We start from the raw sequence: 16339 nt of genomic DNA, 5'->3' as shown, positions 1-16339 counted from the left end.
TACACCACCTGCCCAGCAGAAAGAAACTGTGCATTTAGCAGCTGAAGACCCAGATATTATTTTCTCAGGAGTTGGTAGAGAACAAAACAAAGATAAAAAGAGAGGGATTATTGAACTGACATCAATCAAGTTGTCGTAAACACAACTCAGAATGAATGATAATGTCGCTGGATGTGTAAATGAAACTGCAACTGTCCTTTAACATGTTCCTCCCAACAACATTTTAAGGTGATAATATCCCAGTGTTGTGTGTACAGCTTGTTGCACTTCCCCCAAGAATCTGTTAAAGGAGCGGAAGATTAAAAAACACAATATAAACACAATTAAAGTTCACATGTCCTCATTGAGACACATCCACCAACACAAGCTAACTAATCCATATAGACTTGATACTGCAGCTACAAACAGGCTGTACCGGGACTGGCCCACTGTGAAATCCTCCACTGCGTGCAGATGACTATAATCAGCCAGTATCACTTTTATCCACTGCAATAACTGGCTTTTCCATTCCAAGCTTACTCTGATCAGTGCTGTTGTGTAAATCGTCCTCATTAACTGCCAGTCACGCCTCCTTAAATCGAATGAGTTAGCTACAGTAAGTGGCTGTATGATGAACAAATGTGTGTGTCTCTCTCCTCCTGATCCTTCCCTTCTGTCCCTGTACTCTCCGAAGACAAGGGCCTCATTGTACAAAAAGGAAATCATAGGACTCACATGCTTTGGAGGAGAGAAAGTGAGCGATCACAGCAAAGGATAGGGTTGTTCAGAGGAAAAGAACGAGGCAGAAGAGTGGAATGAAGTCATTTTGAGCTTTACAAGGACTTCAGGACAGCTGTGAACTACATTGGACCAGACGGGACAGGATACCTAAACATGGAGAATGGCAAAACAGAAACAGAGGACAAGACAGAGGGCGTATCAAAAGGTAAAACAGGTGTCAAAAACCTTAAGCTGTAACTTTTGAGCAGATGTTCTTGGAAACAGTGGTTCTGGTTTGTAATAGGGCTGAAACTAACGGTTATGGTAATTATGGATTAATTTATTAATCATTCGTACAGTAATAGATGAATTGTTTGATTTGTAAAATGTGCCCAGATCCCATATTAATGTCTCTCTGTTTGTTTTGTCTGTCAAACAGCCCAAGGACAAAATGTATTCCATTTCCAATCATATTAAACAGATAAAAAAAACTAATCTTCTTCTGATGTTCACATTCAGCCAGTTTGTTACCATTCAGAGTGGGGAAAAAAGAACTGCTTTAATAATCAAATAGTTTTCTCAAAAGAAAAGTCCACCTTTTCTTAAACATAAAGGTACCAAAGAGCAGTCTTTGTAGGGATCGCATGTACAATGTTCAATCCAGTTTTCTCTTTTTGGATGGCTGCAGATTATTTGAAATGCAATCCCAATAAAGTTTAATTGGTTCAAATGATGCTGATCATCACTTTCAGGTATGGAGAAGAGCACGAGCAGAGCTGCAATAGACCCCGACTGGTACTGAATTCTGGGGGCCGATACCAATATTAATAGTTGAGAGTTGCAAAAATCAACAACAGTACATCACTTGATATTATTTTTAAACACACAATAAACACACAAGCATCTTTTATATCCCTTAAGTATTTTTTTCTTTCTAATAAGAGGGACATTTACTCTTGTCAGTGGACAAACCATTTAACTGAGACACTGTTTACATGCTGATACACATACATCTTTATTCTGCAATAATCTCAGGTTGACCAACAATATCGTCAATAATAATGTCTAGCTCACTCCAGGAGAAAACCACAAGCGGTGGTTTAAAAATGCTGAACAGACTGTACAGAAAATGAGTCATGCAGAACCCTGTCACACATTAGTGGTTACTGGATTCCACAGACAGTGTGCCTTAGTATTACTTTACTTATTTATAATTAATTGTAATGTAAATTCATTTAAGTTAACATTGGAATGGCGAGGGCCATCATGTGTTTTCCTATCAGTCATTCAATCACAGAATCCCATCCTTTTGGTTTACCATTGGTAATCATTTTTGTGTTCAAGCTTTAGGTCACCCTGGGGCAATATAGCTTAATGTTGACATCGTGAAGCTAACTTTTTGTGGTCTGTAACAACTGTGGCCAATACCCCAAAGCCAAGCTGTCAGAGGAGATTTGCCATGCCGTATATTCTGCAGAGAGAAATACTCCATTGTTGCATATAATATTCCTTCTTTTGCTCTTTCACAGTTAAGAAGTATTAGGCAGAACAGATGTAGTACATTGTGCCAGTGGGCCTTGTTGATTATGTATGATAATATATGTTAAGTACGTAATTCAGATGACTCTCGGCAATGTTGACAGCAGCCTCGAGCTGTGACATTTCCACAACAAATAGAAGCATTATGCTTTTATACAACCAGTTGCTTGTCTCAAACTGCACTGCATTTAAAAAGAAATCATCATAAATCAGAATTTCCTTGTGCAGCACTTTCCTCCACAATCAGTAGAACTGAATGTGATTCTATCAGGAGATACTAAAGCTGACACTAAAGAGACTCATTACCACAAGTCACAGGAAGATTGACATAAAAATGATGCTTGTATTTACGTGCAGTTAAATGAATCTCTCTTCTGAGAAAGACTGGCATGTGTAGCACTTTCACATGACTGCTGAAGCACTCTTAAACATAAAACACTGATTTCTATAGTGCAAGTGCTTTTACCTCTAATACATCAAACACAGACACACACACCCTCCATCACAAAGACTTATTCACAAATAAATTATTCAGTTTTGAAAAAAATCTAAACCATGAATGTTACCTTTAACACCATGAATATAATGTATTGCAGGGATGGTAATACTGTATGGGAATGTTTGGAATAGATGGAAACATATTTTGGTCTTGGACAACGTTGTAGTTCAGCTTAGTGCTGTCTCATGAAGGTGCTTATAAATACCTTTCTTTGATGTTGGTAACTCGAAAAAGAAAATGTTTAAATTTGTGCCAAATGACTCATATGATTCATAATGTTTTTGGTTGAATTTGAAATATGTGTTCCTTGAATTGAGAAGGTTTATCAACCAAGAGTTTGTGAAAGCTATCCTGTGTGTGAAAAACTTTTTCACAATTTAACTGTTAGTTTTACATAAATGTATTCACTGCAAACAAAAGAGTCTATGAATTATGTGTGGAACCTGCAGTTTTTTATTAAAACTAGAGTGTATGTGGTGGTTGACTGAAATTGAATAAAGTTTTCCACCTCTGATGACATTCAAGCCAATGAAATGTCAAGTGACATTTTTTCCACTTCTATGTTTGAACACATTATTATCCAAGGTATGAATAGGTCATCCATTCATGTTTTTCCATGACTGTTAGTGAAGTCATCAGTGGAATCAACAATTTTCACAAAAGTGAAGTGTTGCCTGTGTGGGTGGCTAACTGAGGTTTATTGTTTTGTTTTATTTTCCTTTCAGATAAAGAAGAAAATGTGGAGGAGGCTAGCCTAGAGATTGCTCAGGTAAACAAGAACTCTTCCACACAACTGGAGTAACATTTTGGCTTACACCTCATAAGAGGGTGAATTTAAAAAACATATTGCCATTGACTGTCATTATTTAATCAACCAGTTTGGATACAGCTGACAGAGTTTGCAAACTAACTGGAGGTTCATAATATGTTTGAGTAACAATCCATCTGTCAGTAGCAGAGGGATAAACCTTTATGTGTTATGTCTATATTTGTTTTTGTGTCAGCTGCTCTTACTGAACCCACTGTGCTCTTAACCTGCTGCTAGCCAGTCCAATGACATTTACTCTTCAATTCTTCATGGAAAACCTTTATGTCTTGACCATATAATATGTAATCTTCTCAAGATCTCAAGAAAACTTTAGGGTCATAAGTCACAGAAAGGTCAGATGTCAAACAGTTCTGTTTTTGAACGGGAGAGTAGAAATGCTATCCTGCAGTTCAGTATTCACTACCTATATTTTTTTATATTTAGACACACTGTGCGTCAGGTTTCTTTATTTATATTTGATAAAAATAATTGGCCTCTTCCTTCTGTGCTCATATTGACAGTTTCTGTTATAAATCAGTATTGAGCTTCGAAAGGTGTTGCAAGTGTGTTTTATTATTATTATTATATACTATAAAGCAAAGCCACACAGTCCTTGCTCAGCTTGAGAGTAACATGACGCAGTGTCCAAGCTCCTCTAACCATAATGCATGTGTTATAGTGTGTGCGATATTGTGCATGAAGAATTGTTTCGTGTCACTTGAATTTAAATTTGCACTAGGTCTCATGACCTTTGAAGAGTCCATATCTGTTCATGGCAGAACACAGAGGAGCAGAACTGCATGTACTAGATTAACTGTGTACTAACAAATTATTTTAGTCAAGATGTTTACATGACTTTTTCAGGCAAAAGCACTGTGTGAGTGCATTCCTACTCACTTGACCTGATGTAAATTAGCATAGTAAATATTGGCCTTTTAGCCTGGAGGCTAGGCTTATGTTGAACACATTAGCTGTCCCGAAGGGTTGCTTCCAACTCACAAAACTAAAATATTATTCTTTTCAAACTGAGTTTCTGAATGGGTCTCACCAAGTTCCCATACTACTCACGTTACGTTACACTGTTATATACTTACAATAGCAAAAATGGGCTAAACTTGCTATTGATATAATTAAATAATGAGATTTATGAGGAATTCATACTGTAGTGCATCTTTAAACACCCATGTGTGAAGAGGTACAGTACAGCACTGCTAACCGCTGATAGCATCAGAAGGGAAGAAGGGGTGAAGGCAAATAGGACAGATGCTCTATTCAGTCTGCTGTCTGATGCCTTTCACATGACTGAGAGAAAGAGAGCAAGAGATAGATGGAAAGATTGGACGAGTGAGAGCTGCTTCGACCCATGTTATGTTCCCATCAGCTGATTCAGTTATCCCTGCTGAATAAATTCAATCAGCTATGAATGAAAACTAAGGCTAACTGCAGAGAAGAAGGAAGGCACATAAACTAACTTATAGGATATTTTTAAGGAAAAAATGAGAAAATTACTTTTGTTAAAAAAAAAGGACTGTATGTAAGAAATAAGGATGCTGAGGGGGCAAAGAGAGGAGAGTAAAATTAGATGAGGATGGGCTGTTGAAAGTAAATATTCTCAGATATAGAAGACCCAAATGAAGACCACCAAAACACCAAAAAGTTTTAGAAAAAAACATGAAACGTGACAGAAAACGACTCACGGCAATAAAGAAAACGAGGGGTAAATAATTAAATCTACTCGCTACAGTAAATGAACTGAAAAACATCAAAGAAGAAACATCAGAACATCTTGAGCACTGAACACCCCCGAAACACCCTACTGAAAACATAATGTATTCCCATCGCTTCTCGTGATGCAGCTGCAGGGCCTGGTGGCTGAGCTGCGCGAGGGGCTTCATACTGCCCTGACGGAGCTGTGTGAGCTGCGTCAAAGGGACCACGGCCTGGAGGAGAAACTCCAGGCCCATCAGACTGACGTGGATGATAAGATAATGGGCCTCAAGAACTCCCTCAACACTTTCAAGGTGCTGGAGACGCTATGCAGTGAAAAACACACACACACACACACACACACACACACACACACACACACACACACACACACACACACACACGCATACATACACAGAGTCTATTCTTGGTGAGGTGGAGAGGCCTCTGTAACATAATTTAGAACATCTGACTGGAACTCGAAACTGTAAACTAATTTCATTTATTAGATAGGAAGGCAACTCCTTCAAACACTCACCCTGCAACAGTAGACGATATACTGACATCAATACATCTTGTATGCAGCACATGTTGTAAGATCTTGGTGTTTATTACATTTATCTGCACAGACACAAATGCATCAACTTTATCAAGCTGTTAAAGGTTTTTTTTTACTCATAACATAATGTGCTGTCATGAGGTTTTTACTTTCAGATGCTGGATCTGCACACACTCTTTTGTATAGGACCAAATACAAGTACTTACATTTGTGTACCGAGTACCACTATGAATGTTTAAAAAATACCATTACAGGTCTAACAATGACTTTTATTTCCATCAGATGTTCCTCACTTTCTGGCTGTAACAAATTAAATGTTGTTGTAAAAGTTGCTTAAAATATGTCCAAATCGATTTTCTTACATTACATTTACGATACATTTCTATGAATCTAGTCATTTTTTATCATTTTCCCCAATATTTATTCCACCATCTGACATCACAAAACTATAAAAGCTTTAGCTCTAGTGCCCCAAAGCAAACTTTGCAGGTTTTTCCCTCCAAATCTGATCTGGCGGCTCACAGTGCAGCACAGACACTGTCAGTTTATAGCAGTGACATTAATGCAGTTCCTTGTTATTATCTGCTTGCAGGAGGAGCTGAATGTGGCGTTGTTTCACATAAAGGATGTGTCCCACAGACAGAGAGAGGTGCAGAAGAGGGCAGAACTGTTGCAGTCAGAAAACACCAAAGACATCATCTCTGTTCCACACAGGTAGGGTTGAAAATACGTAATAAAGATACTGTAGATGCAGTTTCATCCAACAAGATACATTTGAATTATATTGAATGTGTCCCTTTTGCACTCTCTTCATTTACTTGCTGTTTATTGAGTATCTATATCTGTAGAGACAGATCATTACAGTTTAATCTCACCTCTAGAATGCCTACTAATGCCATTAAAGCACCACTGAGCAAGCCACAGATTACAAAGTTGCTTTTGATTTCCCTAAACAATTGCTTATTGGCAGGGCTGCACAAAGATAGGCTGTGTTGTGTAACTTGGCAAATAAGTTGTTCTTATCTTGCTGATTGGTCCAAAAGCAGAAAGAGCTCCAAGGCAGATGTGCTATCGGCATCAGGGGATGAACACATCTGTGTGCCCAGCCAGTCAGACCTTAGTGTTATTCAACACTTCTTTTCCAGTCTGCCACATAGCGGGTCACCACAGAGGAGCAACACGTCGACACAGAGTGAGTCTATCACATCTACCCGCTAAACTAAAAGAAAACTGACAGGCCTACGAGAGCCATTTACTCACATTTGTGTGTGTGTGTGTGTGTGTGTGTGTGTGTGTGTGTGTGTGTGTGTGTGTGTGTATGTCGCAGACTCTACCTCTGAGCAGGAGGCTCAGCAGCAGCAGAGAGGTTGTCCATCCAAATCTCCAGGGTGGGGAGATAGGAAGAACAGCAGAGACGACACAGAGACACCCAACAGTCCAACTGAGAACAGTAAGAGATACAGTATATGTGTTAATAACACGACTGCTGCACTTCTATTACCAGGAATGTAAAAATATATATTGTGAGACAGTTGAATCATGTACATATTGGCCTATGTGAAGATTAAAATTGGCAAGATGAAAGATATTGGATATATATAATTTATAATTTGATAAAGAATAAAATCCATTTTGTAGATTTCTGTCTGAGAACAAGTCATAATTTGTCTTAGCTTAGCATAAAGACTAGAAACAGGGGGAAGTAGCAAGCCTGGCTCTGTGCAAAGGTAGCAATATCTATCCACTACCTCATGTAAAGCTCACAAATAAACACATTATATCTTGCTCTTGGAGTGTTTGTCACTACACCTGCCAAGAAAAAAAATATAAAACCACAAACTTTTTTTGTACAGACTAAACACACAATGTCAGAGCTGGTCAAACTTTTCCTTTAATTTGAACCGATATATAAGACTACTGAATGAATGAATGAGTGAATGAATCAATTCCTGTATCTGGCAAATAAATAGTTTTGGTCAATACAGAGGGGCACAGTCCACAGGCTATATCACAAGACCCGTAGAAGTAAAACTGAACTTGGCATCTGCTGTTGGCTGGTCTCTGATACCAGGTGATGCCACTTTATAGTTAGCATCCCCACCAGGCTCCCCAGACCAGCCAATAGCAGAAGGGGGCAAGTTCAGTTCACTGCTGAGCAACACTTGATGTCGGGCCAGAAGGCAAGAAAGAGGAAGAGAATATGACATATATAATTCAAAATAGTTGAAATGTATGTGTTTCTCTGTGTGTGCAGATAAGAGACAGAGAGTGGCTCTGGAGCTTCTGGAGTCAGAGAGAGTTTATGTGTCCCACCTGTCTCTGTTACTGAAAGCCAACATCTCCTTTAATGGGTCAGAAGCTCTTACTTCCAAGGACAAACGGTAAGTCTGTGGACACGCAGAGAGACAACTGAGTTTCAAAGAGTCAGTTTCTCCCCCGAAATCTTACATGGGCATCAAAAACATTAAAAGCCATTATGGAAATTGAAGGTAATTTAATGAAGAGGAGTCTCTGCAAAAAATGACTTACTTAAACCACATATACATTTAAGTACACACACACAACCTATGTAAACGCAGAATGACCCAGACATCCCCAACTTTATCTGATGTGGAAAAGAGCACTCTGATATATTACGAGACATGAGCTCAATAAATATCACAGACTGCAGTAATTTTGTCTCTTTACCTCTCACTCTTATCCACACACACACACACACACACACACACAGACCAACATCCAGATTTTATTCCAGGAGTGGCTACTGATCTAATTTGAGAGCTCACAGTGTGGGGAGAACAGGAAATAAACTAATCAAATAAAAGCAGGTTATAAACACCAGTGAGACAGAGAGGATACTCTTTTAAAAAGACTCTCCACAGCCTGCTAATGGAATCACTGCTTTGCTTCATCACATGTGTTCCCAATGACCAACAGCAGTAATGGAAAGGTGCAAATGGTGGACTGGGATAAATGGTATTTGTAAATGATTGCATTTGTTTTAACCTGATTTACCTGCTGCCAGATGTCTGTCACATAAGACTGTCAGAATATTTAGTATATTACAACAAATGAAGGATGTTTACAAAACAACGTGTCTCCATTAACATGTGCTTTGTATGATTATATATGATTTATATGATTGATCTGTAAGAGAAGAACATGTTTCATTCTGTTTTTAATACTGTTATGTCTTCAATTGTTCCATATTAATACAACAAAGTAATCAGTCTGCACCCTCTCAGCTTCTCTTTCTCTCTGTCTTTAGTCCATTTCCCAGCTCTCTGAGGTTCCTGATCCAGCAGCACCTTGAGCTTCTCCATACGCTCCAGGAACGTGTGCTCAAGTCCCAGTGGCAAGGCCTCATGGGAGATGTGTTTATGAGGCTCACCAGCAAAGAGGTAACCCACAAACACAGAACTGTAATCCACAGAGTAATTTGTATAAACTACTGCGCATTTTACTGCATGTCTTTCACTTAATTGTAAAGACTGTAGCCCATAAAGATGCTTGTGCTAGCTTGGGTTTCTGGCAAATTTAAACTACTCTGTGATACTTATTTTCCTTTTCTACCTGACAATGGATTCATCCAACAATAATTAGCACTCATTTTTAGGTGTTAAGTGTTCACTAATGCCACATAATGTGGAAGCACTTCACCAGACCCCCGATATTTCTGTAAATGTAGATGCGTCGATATGCGCCATCTACTGGCAAGTAAAGTAAATACGTCTATAACCTTGACACCTGTGCCACCTGCTGGAAATTAGTGTTACAGTAGCATTTGTTTTTAAAGGAAGGTGTCAATTTAACCAGTAAACTAAATTTCTCACTTTTTTGGGTAATATTTAGGTCACTGTGGACAAAATATTTAAAGAATATTTTAGTATAATTTAATTCAATGTAACAAAAAAGAGCATAGAGTTAAATCAGCACCAAATATATCTGGATATATCTGGTACTCCTGTGGATAGTGTACAAAAGATGCGTACCGCCAGTTTACTCACTTGTAAATCACAAGCTTGACATTCACAATGCACAGTGCTGTTCCAGGCTAGTTAATGTGGAGGGGTCAAAAGGTTTGGTCTTGTGACTGGCCATTTATAATGAATCTGAATCACTTTGGCAGCCATGACGGAAATTAAATGAAATGTCAAATTCCAGCGAAGCCATGTTGGGAGCTGGAATACAGATGTAGTACAAAGACAACAGTGATTCCCCAACCCCCCCTCACACACAGGTATTCTATAGATGATGCAAATGTAATTTTTTTTAATATATAAATATGCATTTTTATTATGTACAAAATAAAAAAAGGTAATTTCTATAAAAGCCTGAAGTGCACTTCAGGACTTTGATGCGACTTCCTGTCAGACTAAATTAGGAATTCAATTGGCCACAATTTAAAGTCTTTAAATTGTCTATCACGTTTTGTAACGTTAGGACTGTGCAAAACTGAAAGCCAAAAGCAGACACAATACACTGAAGCTAATGAGTCTATTCTATTAAAGTCAATATGTGGCTGATTGGTTCTGAGTGAATAGGAGGAAATGCAGTAATTGGTAGGAACAGCTACCTATTTAGAAAAATAAAGGCAGGTTTATCCTCACACCTGCACATGACCTGCTAAGGTCTTATTACTGACAACAGACTGACAGTGAAAGGGTGAACACATGCACATCCAGACAGCATCCCTCTCTTTCTCCCTACAGAGCGATTTCTTGGACTTTTATGTGTCGTACCTGAAGGAGCTTCCAGACTGTCTGTCAGTCATCACCATGCTTGCCTCCAGCTCCATGAAATCTTCTGCCTTCCTGGAGGTAACACAAACAGAAGTGATGTCACCGACTGCTATGATGTGACATGAAAGGATAAGGCTAACATGGGATAATGATAATGCTGATAATGTATAGCATTAGAGAATGTTACACTACAGGGCAGACAGGGGGGATGTGATACTGAGTAAAGGCAATGACAAGAAGATTTCTAAAAGCATGATACGATAATTTGTTAAAACTGCTACATCAGCATACCTGTCATTCTAAGACAAAGCTGATGAACCTCGTGGTTGGACTCTTAAATATAGTTGCCACTTTTGGCAAGTGAATTTCAAGCCCTGTTTGTGTACAATAGCTACAGACACAGCTTAATAAAGTCACATTACTTAAACCTGTTGTACTAACTGGTTTTGTCCTTCCATCCTGATTGGATTATCTTTACTGCCCTTTTGCTCTGACTGGCCACATGGTGCTTCTATCAGAGTGACATAACAGGTGACGAATCCAAACCTTCCCTCCACACTCTGCTCCTTCAGCCGGTTCAGAGGATCCCTGAGTACCTGTTGCTGCTACAGGTTAGATTAACACACACTTTAAGCAATATACATAATGATATCCATTTAAAGGACCAGTGTGGGGGATTTAGTGGCATCTAGTGGTGTAGTTGTAGATCCTCTTCCAAGCCAGAGGGAGAAACTACGGTGGCTGTGAAATGCCCACCTCTAGCACGGCCCTCTCTAGAGCCATGTGTCATTGGATAAAAACGGCCCATTCTAAGGCAATGAAAAAGCAATGATTCTTATTGCCACTAACATACATATTTATATTAGATTCCATTTCTGCTAATAGAGCCTCCCAAATGTTACACACTGGCATAACTTTGAAATGCCATACAGTAGAAAATAATAGAATAAAAAAAATCAACAACCAAATATTACAAATTTAGATGATACATAAAGAAAGAAACATCATTATAGAGCAGAAACAAAAATCTGTTTATTATCTCATTAATGCTAATCACTCTGAAGACAGCGTCTGCTCAAAGATGTGTGAACATAAATAAGATATTTATCTCTGTGTGTGTGCAGGGGCTGCTGAGGCAGACAGAGGCAGAACACCCAGACTACTACCTACTGCTGGTGTGCATCCAGCAGTTCAGGTCCTTCATGGCTCAATACCACCACCTCCTCCAGCACAACCAGGAGCTACTGCTGCACAACCGCAAGGAGGTGAAAAGGTTAGGATTACCAAACTACAAAAAACAACATTAAACGCATGTTTAAGAGTTCAATCAAGACATTTTCTTACAGTCGCAACCTGACAGAGTGCGGTAAAGCAGTGTTCTCTGTTGCAGATCTACCATGAAACAGCTGTTAAAGACAGTGGAGAGCGGGATTCAAGCTAACAACATTGGTTCACCATACCCTTACAGCAGTGCTATGCTGTGAGTATTTTTACATTCTTAACACTTAACACACATTGGGTTTATGAGACCTTGTACAAAGCTGCCTGCTGCTGCTGGGAACAGGGTTGATGAATGAATGATCCTTCCCTCACAGAGAGCATGCTAACCAGGTGAAGCGGAGCAAGCAGCGTCTACTGGAGCAGATCCAGTCTCATCGTTTGCAGGATTGGGATCGGGACCAAGAACCAGAAACTCATTGTTACGACACAGAGTGGCCCACCCAGCTCCCATTCTTCAGCCCCGAACTGGACCCACGGAACCACAAGCCAGCAGGTTTGTGGTCACAGAATCTTCTGATTATTGTAATGGATGATGTTTGTGTGGTTTATTGATTAGACATTATACTTTGGGCATCGAAACTTCTTTTTGAAAGCAAGCTTTTCGCCCAGCATTTGAGTGTGGCCATTTGGAACACTTGTACCTTTAGACCTCTTAGGAGGACACTTGATTTAAACTACTTGGTTTGAAGCATACTGAACCCTAGCACACCCAGAGCTGGTATGATCGTCGTCTCTTGGCAGACACAGGCGTGCATCCCATGTCACTTAAATTCTTTTGGGACAATTGCCCCCATCAGTTAACCAGTCAATCCAACCTTTGGCTTTTAGGTCTCGGCAGTATCCCAGAGAGTGAGGCATCTGATAGGTCCATCTCGTGCCAGCATCATCTGCCCTCCAGACCTGCAGAGTTCCGTCAGGTTCAACCGGGCTCTGCTCTGGCTGATGCCCTCGGAGAGTTCCTTCTCCCTCCAGACCCCCCAGGGATGGAGAGTCTCTATGAAGAGGACGGAGGCTCGTTTCATGATGTCTCCATGTTCGACCGCTGCTCCTCTGCTTCCTCAGATTCCTCCATTGACATTGCCTTCGTGAAGTGCCCCAAAGCGCCCTCAGCATCACATCATGCAGTGGCAGCAAATGTGTCAACAACCCGTGATGTCTTCGGCAATGGTGGAAGCCATGGAAATGGTTACAGCAAACTGCCCAACCGAGGGTGCGTGTCTCCGGATGAAGCTGTAATGATGCGCCGCAATCAGCATCGCCCCCTTCAGGCTAGCCAGCGCAAGAGCAAGGTGAGCTTGTTTTATGCTTATGTATGCATAAAAATTATTTAATAAATTTTACAGCTGTCAAACAAATCAACATCATGTTTGTCTTCTCTACTGTCTAGTCCCTGAATGGCCTGCAGATGGACAACACAGTGAGTGGTCTGAACGATGGTCCTCTATCAGACCACCTCCATAGGGTGGGACTGGGCAGCCATGCCAAGCTTGAGCGCCAGGGCAGTAAGGGCAGCAAAGGGTGTCCCACCCCATCCCGTAAGGTCCACAGCCCCCTGGGGAACAGAGTGGATACTGACAAACAGAGCGATGATCTTCACGGGCTACTCAGCATTGTGGGTTTCAGCAAAGATGTAAACAAATGAAAATGTCTACATGAAATCTGTCGGTACCAATCAACATTTTTATCAGGTTCTGACACTCTTACCCAGACTGGTAAGGAATCACTTTCTTGTTCAGAGACACCTTGGCGTACCACAAATTCGGCTGATTGTCACAACAAGAAAATAAGAATTTCACGTTAGACACAGACAGATCCTTTTCCCTAATTTCTGTTTAAACCAAACAGCAACATTTAAAATCGAACAGTTCTTTTGATCCATTTCTCTGTTGTATACATGGCCATCATGGTCATCTGGAGACAGAAACACTATTAGCAAGTAAATGTATTATTGTGTTCAACCCCACCAGGACTCCGGGTTCCAATCATGGGGAGACGAGTCAAAGTGGAGGGGCGGGACAGAGGAGAATAACCACACACCCTTCAGCGAGAGGAGTCGGAAGCAAGACAAAGGAGGCTTCAGGAGCTCATTCAAGAAACTCTTCAAGAAGAAGTAAGAATGATAATGTAACATAAAAATATGCACATTAATATGCATATTAGAGCTGATTTAACCGAAAGAAAGCAAATTAGTTGCCTCAAGGATTCTTGGGAGATGATACAAAGAAGACAGGAATGAAAGAAACACACCACTTACATGTCGATAAAGCCACAAAGCAATGTCCTCCCTTCAAAAGCAGCAACTTTTTGCATCAAAGGTTATGGAAAATGCCTCAATTTTTTGAAAAACCTACTAAAAATACTACTACTCTAATAAATGTACCCCTGCTCTTTCTTTTTAACAGGAGTGGTGATGAGAAGAAAGAAAAGGGAGGTGAGAAAACAGCAGAAAACCAAAATGGCGAACAGGAGACGTCGGGGAAAAATCCCAAATTGGTACATGTGGAGATAAACCGCGGCACAGCTGTATGAACTCCTCTTTATCACACACACCAGTCACAACAGTCACACACTGATCAAATATAAAATGTAATACGTGCATGTTTAAACACACATACAAAGTGAAGAAGTACAATATGAGGTTGTTTTTTTACATTTACAACTGCTATATAAATGCTGTATAGGTATAAGCTATTTAGCTAAGCAACGATTCCTCTAATAATTTTAAAGTTAAGTTTAAAAGCTATTTTTATTTGAAAGACAAATTCCTGCCCCTGGCCTTCATACTGAGGGAAAGCACTTGGCATAGGTGTATGCCTTTTGTTTGTTTTGTTTGTTGAATTCTTGCTCATGTTCTGTTATTTTGTCAGTCTTACTTGCATCACTTGCTCAAACCAAAATGGCACAGGAGATAAAGGTAGCAATGTGGCTATAGTGGCAGTTAAGTTAATTAATTATTGTTTTTTCAATTAAATGTGACTGCAGTTATGGACCAAATTGAACTTTTTGCCAATGAAGATGTGGTTACAAACTTCACCACTAGTAGACATAGTTTGACACTATTATCCCCAGACTGTAAATAGCTCTCCTCTACCTCCAGTTTCTAAATGTTATTCAGATAACTAACTCCTTTACTTTTCCTTTTGTCCTTTTTAAAGGGGTTTTGATTGCACCCCAATCTGTGCAAACCTTTTTTTAATTGTTTATAGTTTGATATTGGCAGGTGGTCCCCTGTTTGTTTTTCAGTATGGGAAACAACAACTGACTGAGTACTGTTCCTAGATTTAACTCTTCCACCAATTCAACAGGCTCTGACACTCACTCTTAAGCCATACGCAGAAATTATTATATTGTGCATTTACTCAGGAGAAGAAACAAACTGTTTTTTTTTTTTTTGTTTGAATTTGTTTTTGTTTAAAGGCAAAACAGTACATGTTTGACAATTATTTCTATGCATTCAACAGAACTGTTGTTAAGAGATGAATGTGACAATCAGACAATAATGTTAAATAAAAGGTTAACACTGAAAATGTGTTATGTTGGTCAGATGGTGTCCTTTTTCCTGAATTACTGGGTTATTAAAATAGGACAAGATTAAAATAAAAAAAGACTCCCCTTTGGGATACTTTTGTATTTTTGGGCTATATATAAATGAAAAATGACTTCTCTTGGATATTGGATATATGTTATCCAAGTATGTTACAAATAAGTTGTTATCATTCCAGATAAATCAAAAATGAATCAGATTAATTGTTTCAAGGTTCCAGTCTCCCATCCCATCCATCAGTAAATAAGACTCATGAAACTGCATTGTAACTCACTCACATTTATCAGGCTGCTCATTCTTTTTTTATGCTGTACTGACTGAATGTTTGATTTGGCTAAATAAAGCCTTAACTTCTCCAAAATTAACCTTGTGTCCCTGCCTTTGCTGCTTGGTGCCTAACAACACCATAGGTTAAATCTTTAGTTTAGGGAAGTCTGAATAATATTCATAATGGCAGGGGTCCTTGCCCTTATATATTTGGTTAAACGATTTCAGGGAAAACTGTTCTTCCAAAGACAAAGGAAGAGAAGGCAGAGTGCAGACGAGCAGGTGCGACTTTTCAATGTGAGAGCTTCTTTTGCTTTTAGAGGAAGAAGAATGATCATCAAGAGCATCAGGGCTGGCACGTACTTGTAGACCCTAAAGGGGGTTTTGGCCCCTGCTCTTTTGCCCCAGACTCTATACGTGCCCTCTTGGCTGATGTTGGCTACTAGCTACTTCTACCCAGCCCTTATTAAAGCAATGCGGTTCAGTTGCCGTTCATTATTTATACTCCTTGCCGCTTCTCCATACAAACTAAAGCTGACAATTCAGTTCAAAAATATTCCACAATTTCATTTATTTTTAAAGCCAGCAATGCAGTTCAGCATCTGCTTTCCAACAACCAGCATTCATACCCACAATTTCTTCAGATATTGCCTTCTTTAGTAATAATTACGGATTCTGTAGTTAGAGGCACATA

The 16339-nt window shown here is 39.5% G+C and overlaps 1 protein-coding gene across 2 annotated transcripts; it reads left to right on the top strand.

Moving 5' to 3' along the window:
- The first annotated feature begins 564 nt into the window (after positions 1 to 564).
- arhgef33 (Rho guanine nucleotide exchange factor (GEF) 33) lies at positions 565 to 15377 on the top strand. 2 transcript variants are annotated; one of them, XM_051419663.1, is made up of 17 exons: positions 565 to 925; positions 3463 to 3506; positions 5402 to 5566; positions 6404 to 6525; positions 6858 to 7003; positions 7139 to 7261; positions 8066 to 8192; positions 9080 to 9212; positions 10524 to 10631; positions 11072 to 11164; positions 11678 to 11826; positions 11944 to 12033; positions 12149 to 12327; positions 12663 to 13123; positions 13222 to 13446; positions 13802 to 13944; positions 14237 to 15377. In XM_051419663.1, the coding sequence occupies exons 1-17, from the start codon at positions 874 to 876 to the stop codon at positions 14361 to 14363; spliced, it is 2487 nt and encodes an 828-aa protein (XP_051275623.1). In that variant the 5' UTR covers positions 565 to 873; the 3' UTR covers positions 14364 to 15377. The 2 variants fall into 2 exon arrangements, with proteins under 2 accessions (XP_051275623.1, XP_051275615.1); XM_051419655.1 differs by having other exon boundaries at positions 566 to 925; positions 6855 to 7003.
- The last annotated feature ends 962 nt before the right edge of the window (positions 15378 to 16339 follow it).

Source organism: Dicentrarchus labrax, unplaced genomic scaffold (assembly GCF_905237075.1).
Source record: "Dicentrarchus labrax unplaced genomic scaffold, dlabrax2021, whole genome shotgun sequence".
Lineage (NCBI taxonomy): Eukaryota > Metazoa > Chordata > Actinopteri > Moronidae > Dicentrarchus > Dicentrarchus labrax.
The sequence above is the reverse complement of the archived record's forward strand: the minus strand, read 5'-3'. Positions and strand labels throughout refer to the sequence as shown.

Excerpts from the sequence above, each read along its gene's own strand:
- arhgef33 (XM_051419655.1), top strand. The coding sequence starts at position 874 with ATGGAGAATGGCAAAACAGAAACAGAGGACAAGACAGAGGGCGTATCA. Across the intron at positions 8,193-9,079 it reads CTTACTTCCAAGGACAAACG|TCCATTTCCCAGCTCTCTGA; the intron begins GTAAGTCTGTGG and ends CTCTGTCTTTAG. Across the intron at positions 11,827-11,943 it reads AACCGCAAGGAGGTGAAAAG|ATCTACCATGAAACAGCTGT; the intron begins GTTAGGATTACC and ends TCTCTGTTGCAG.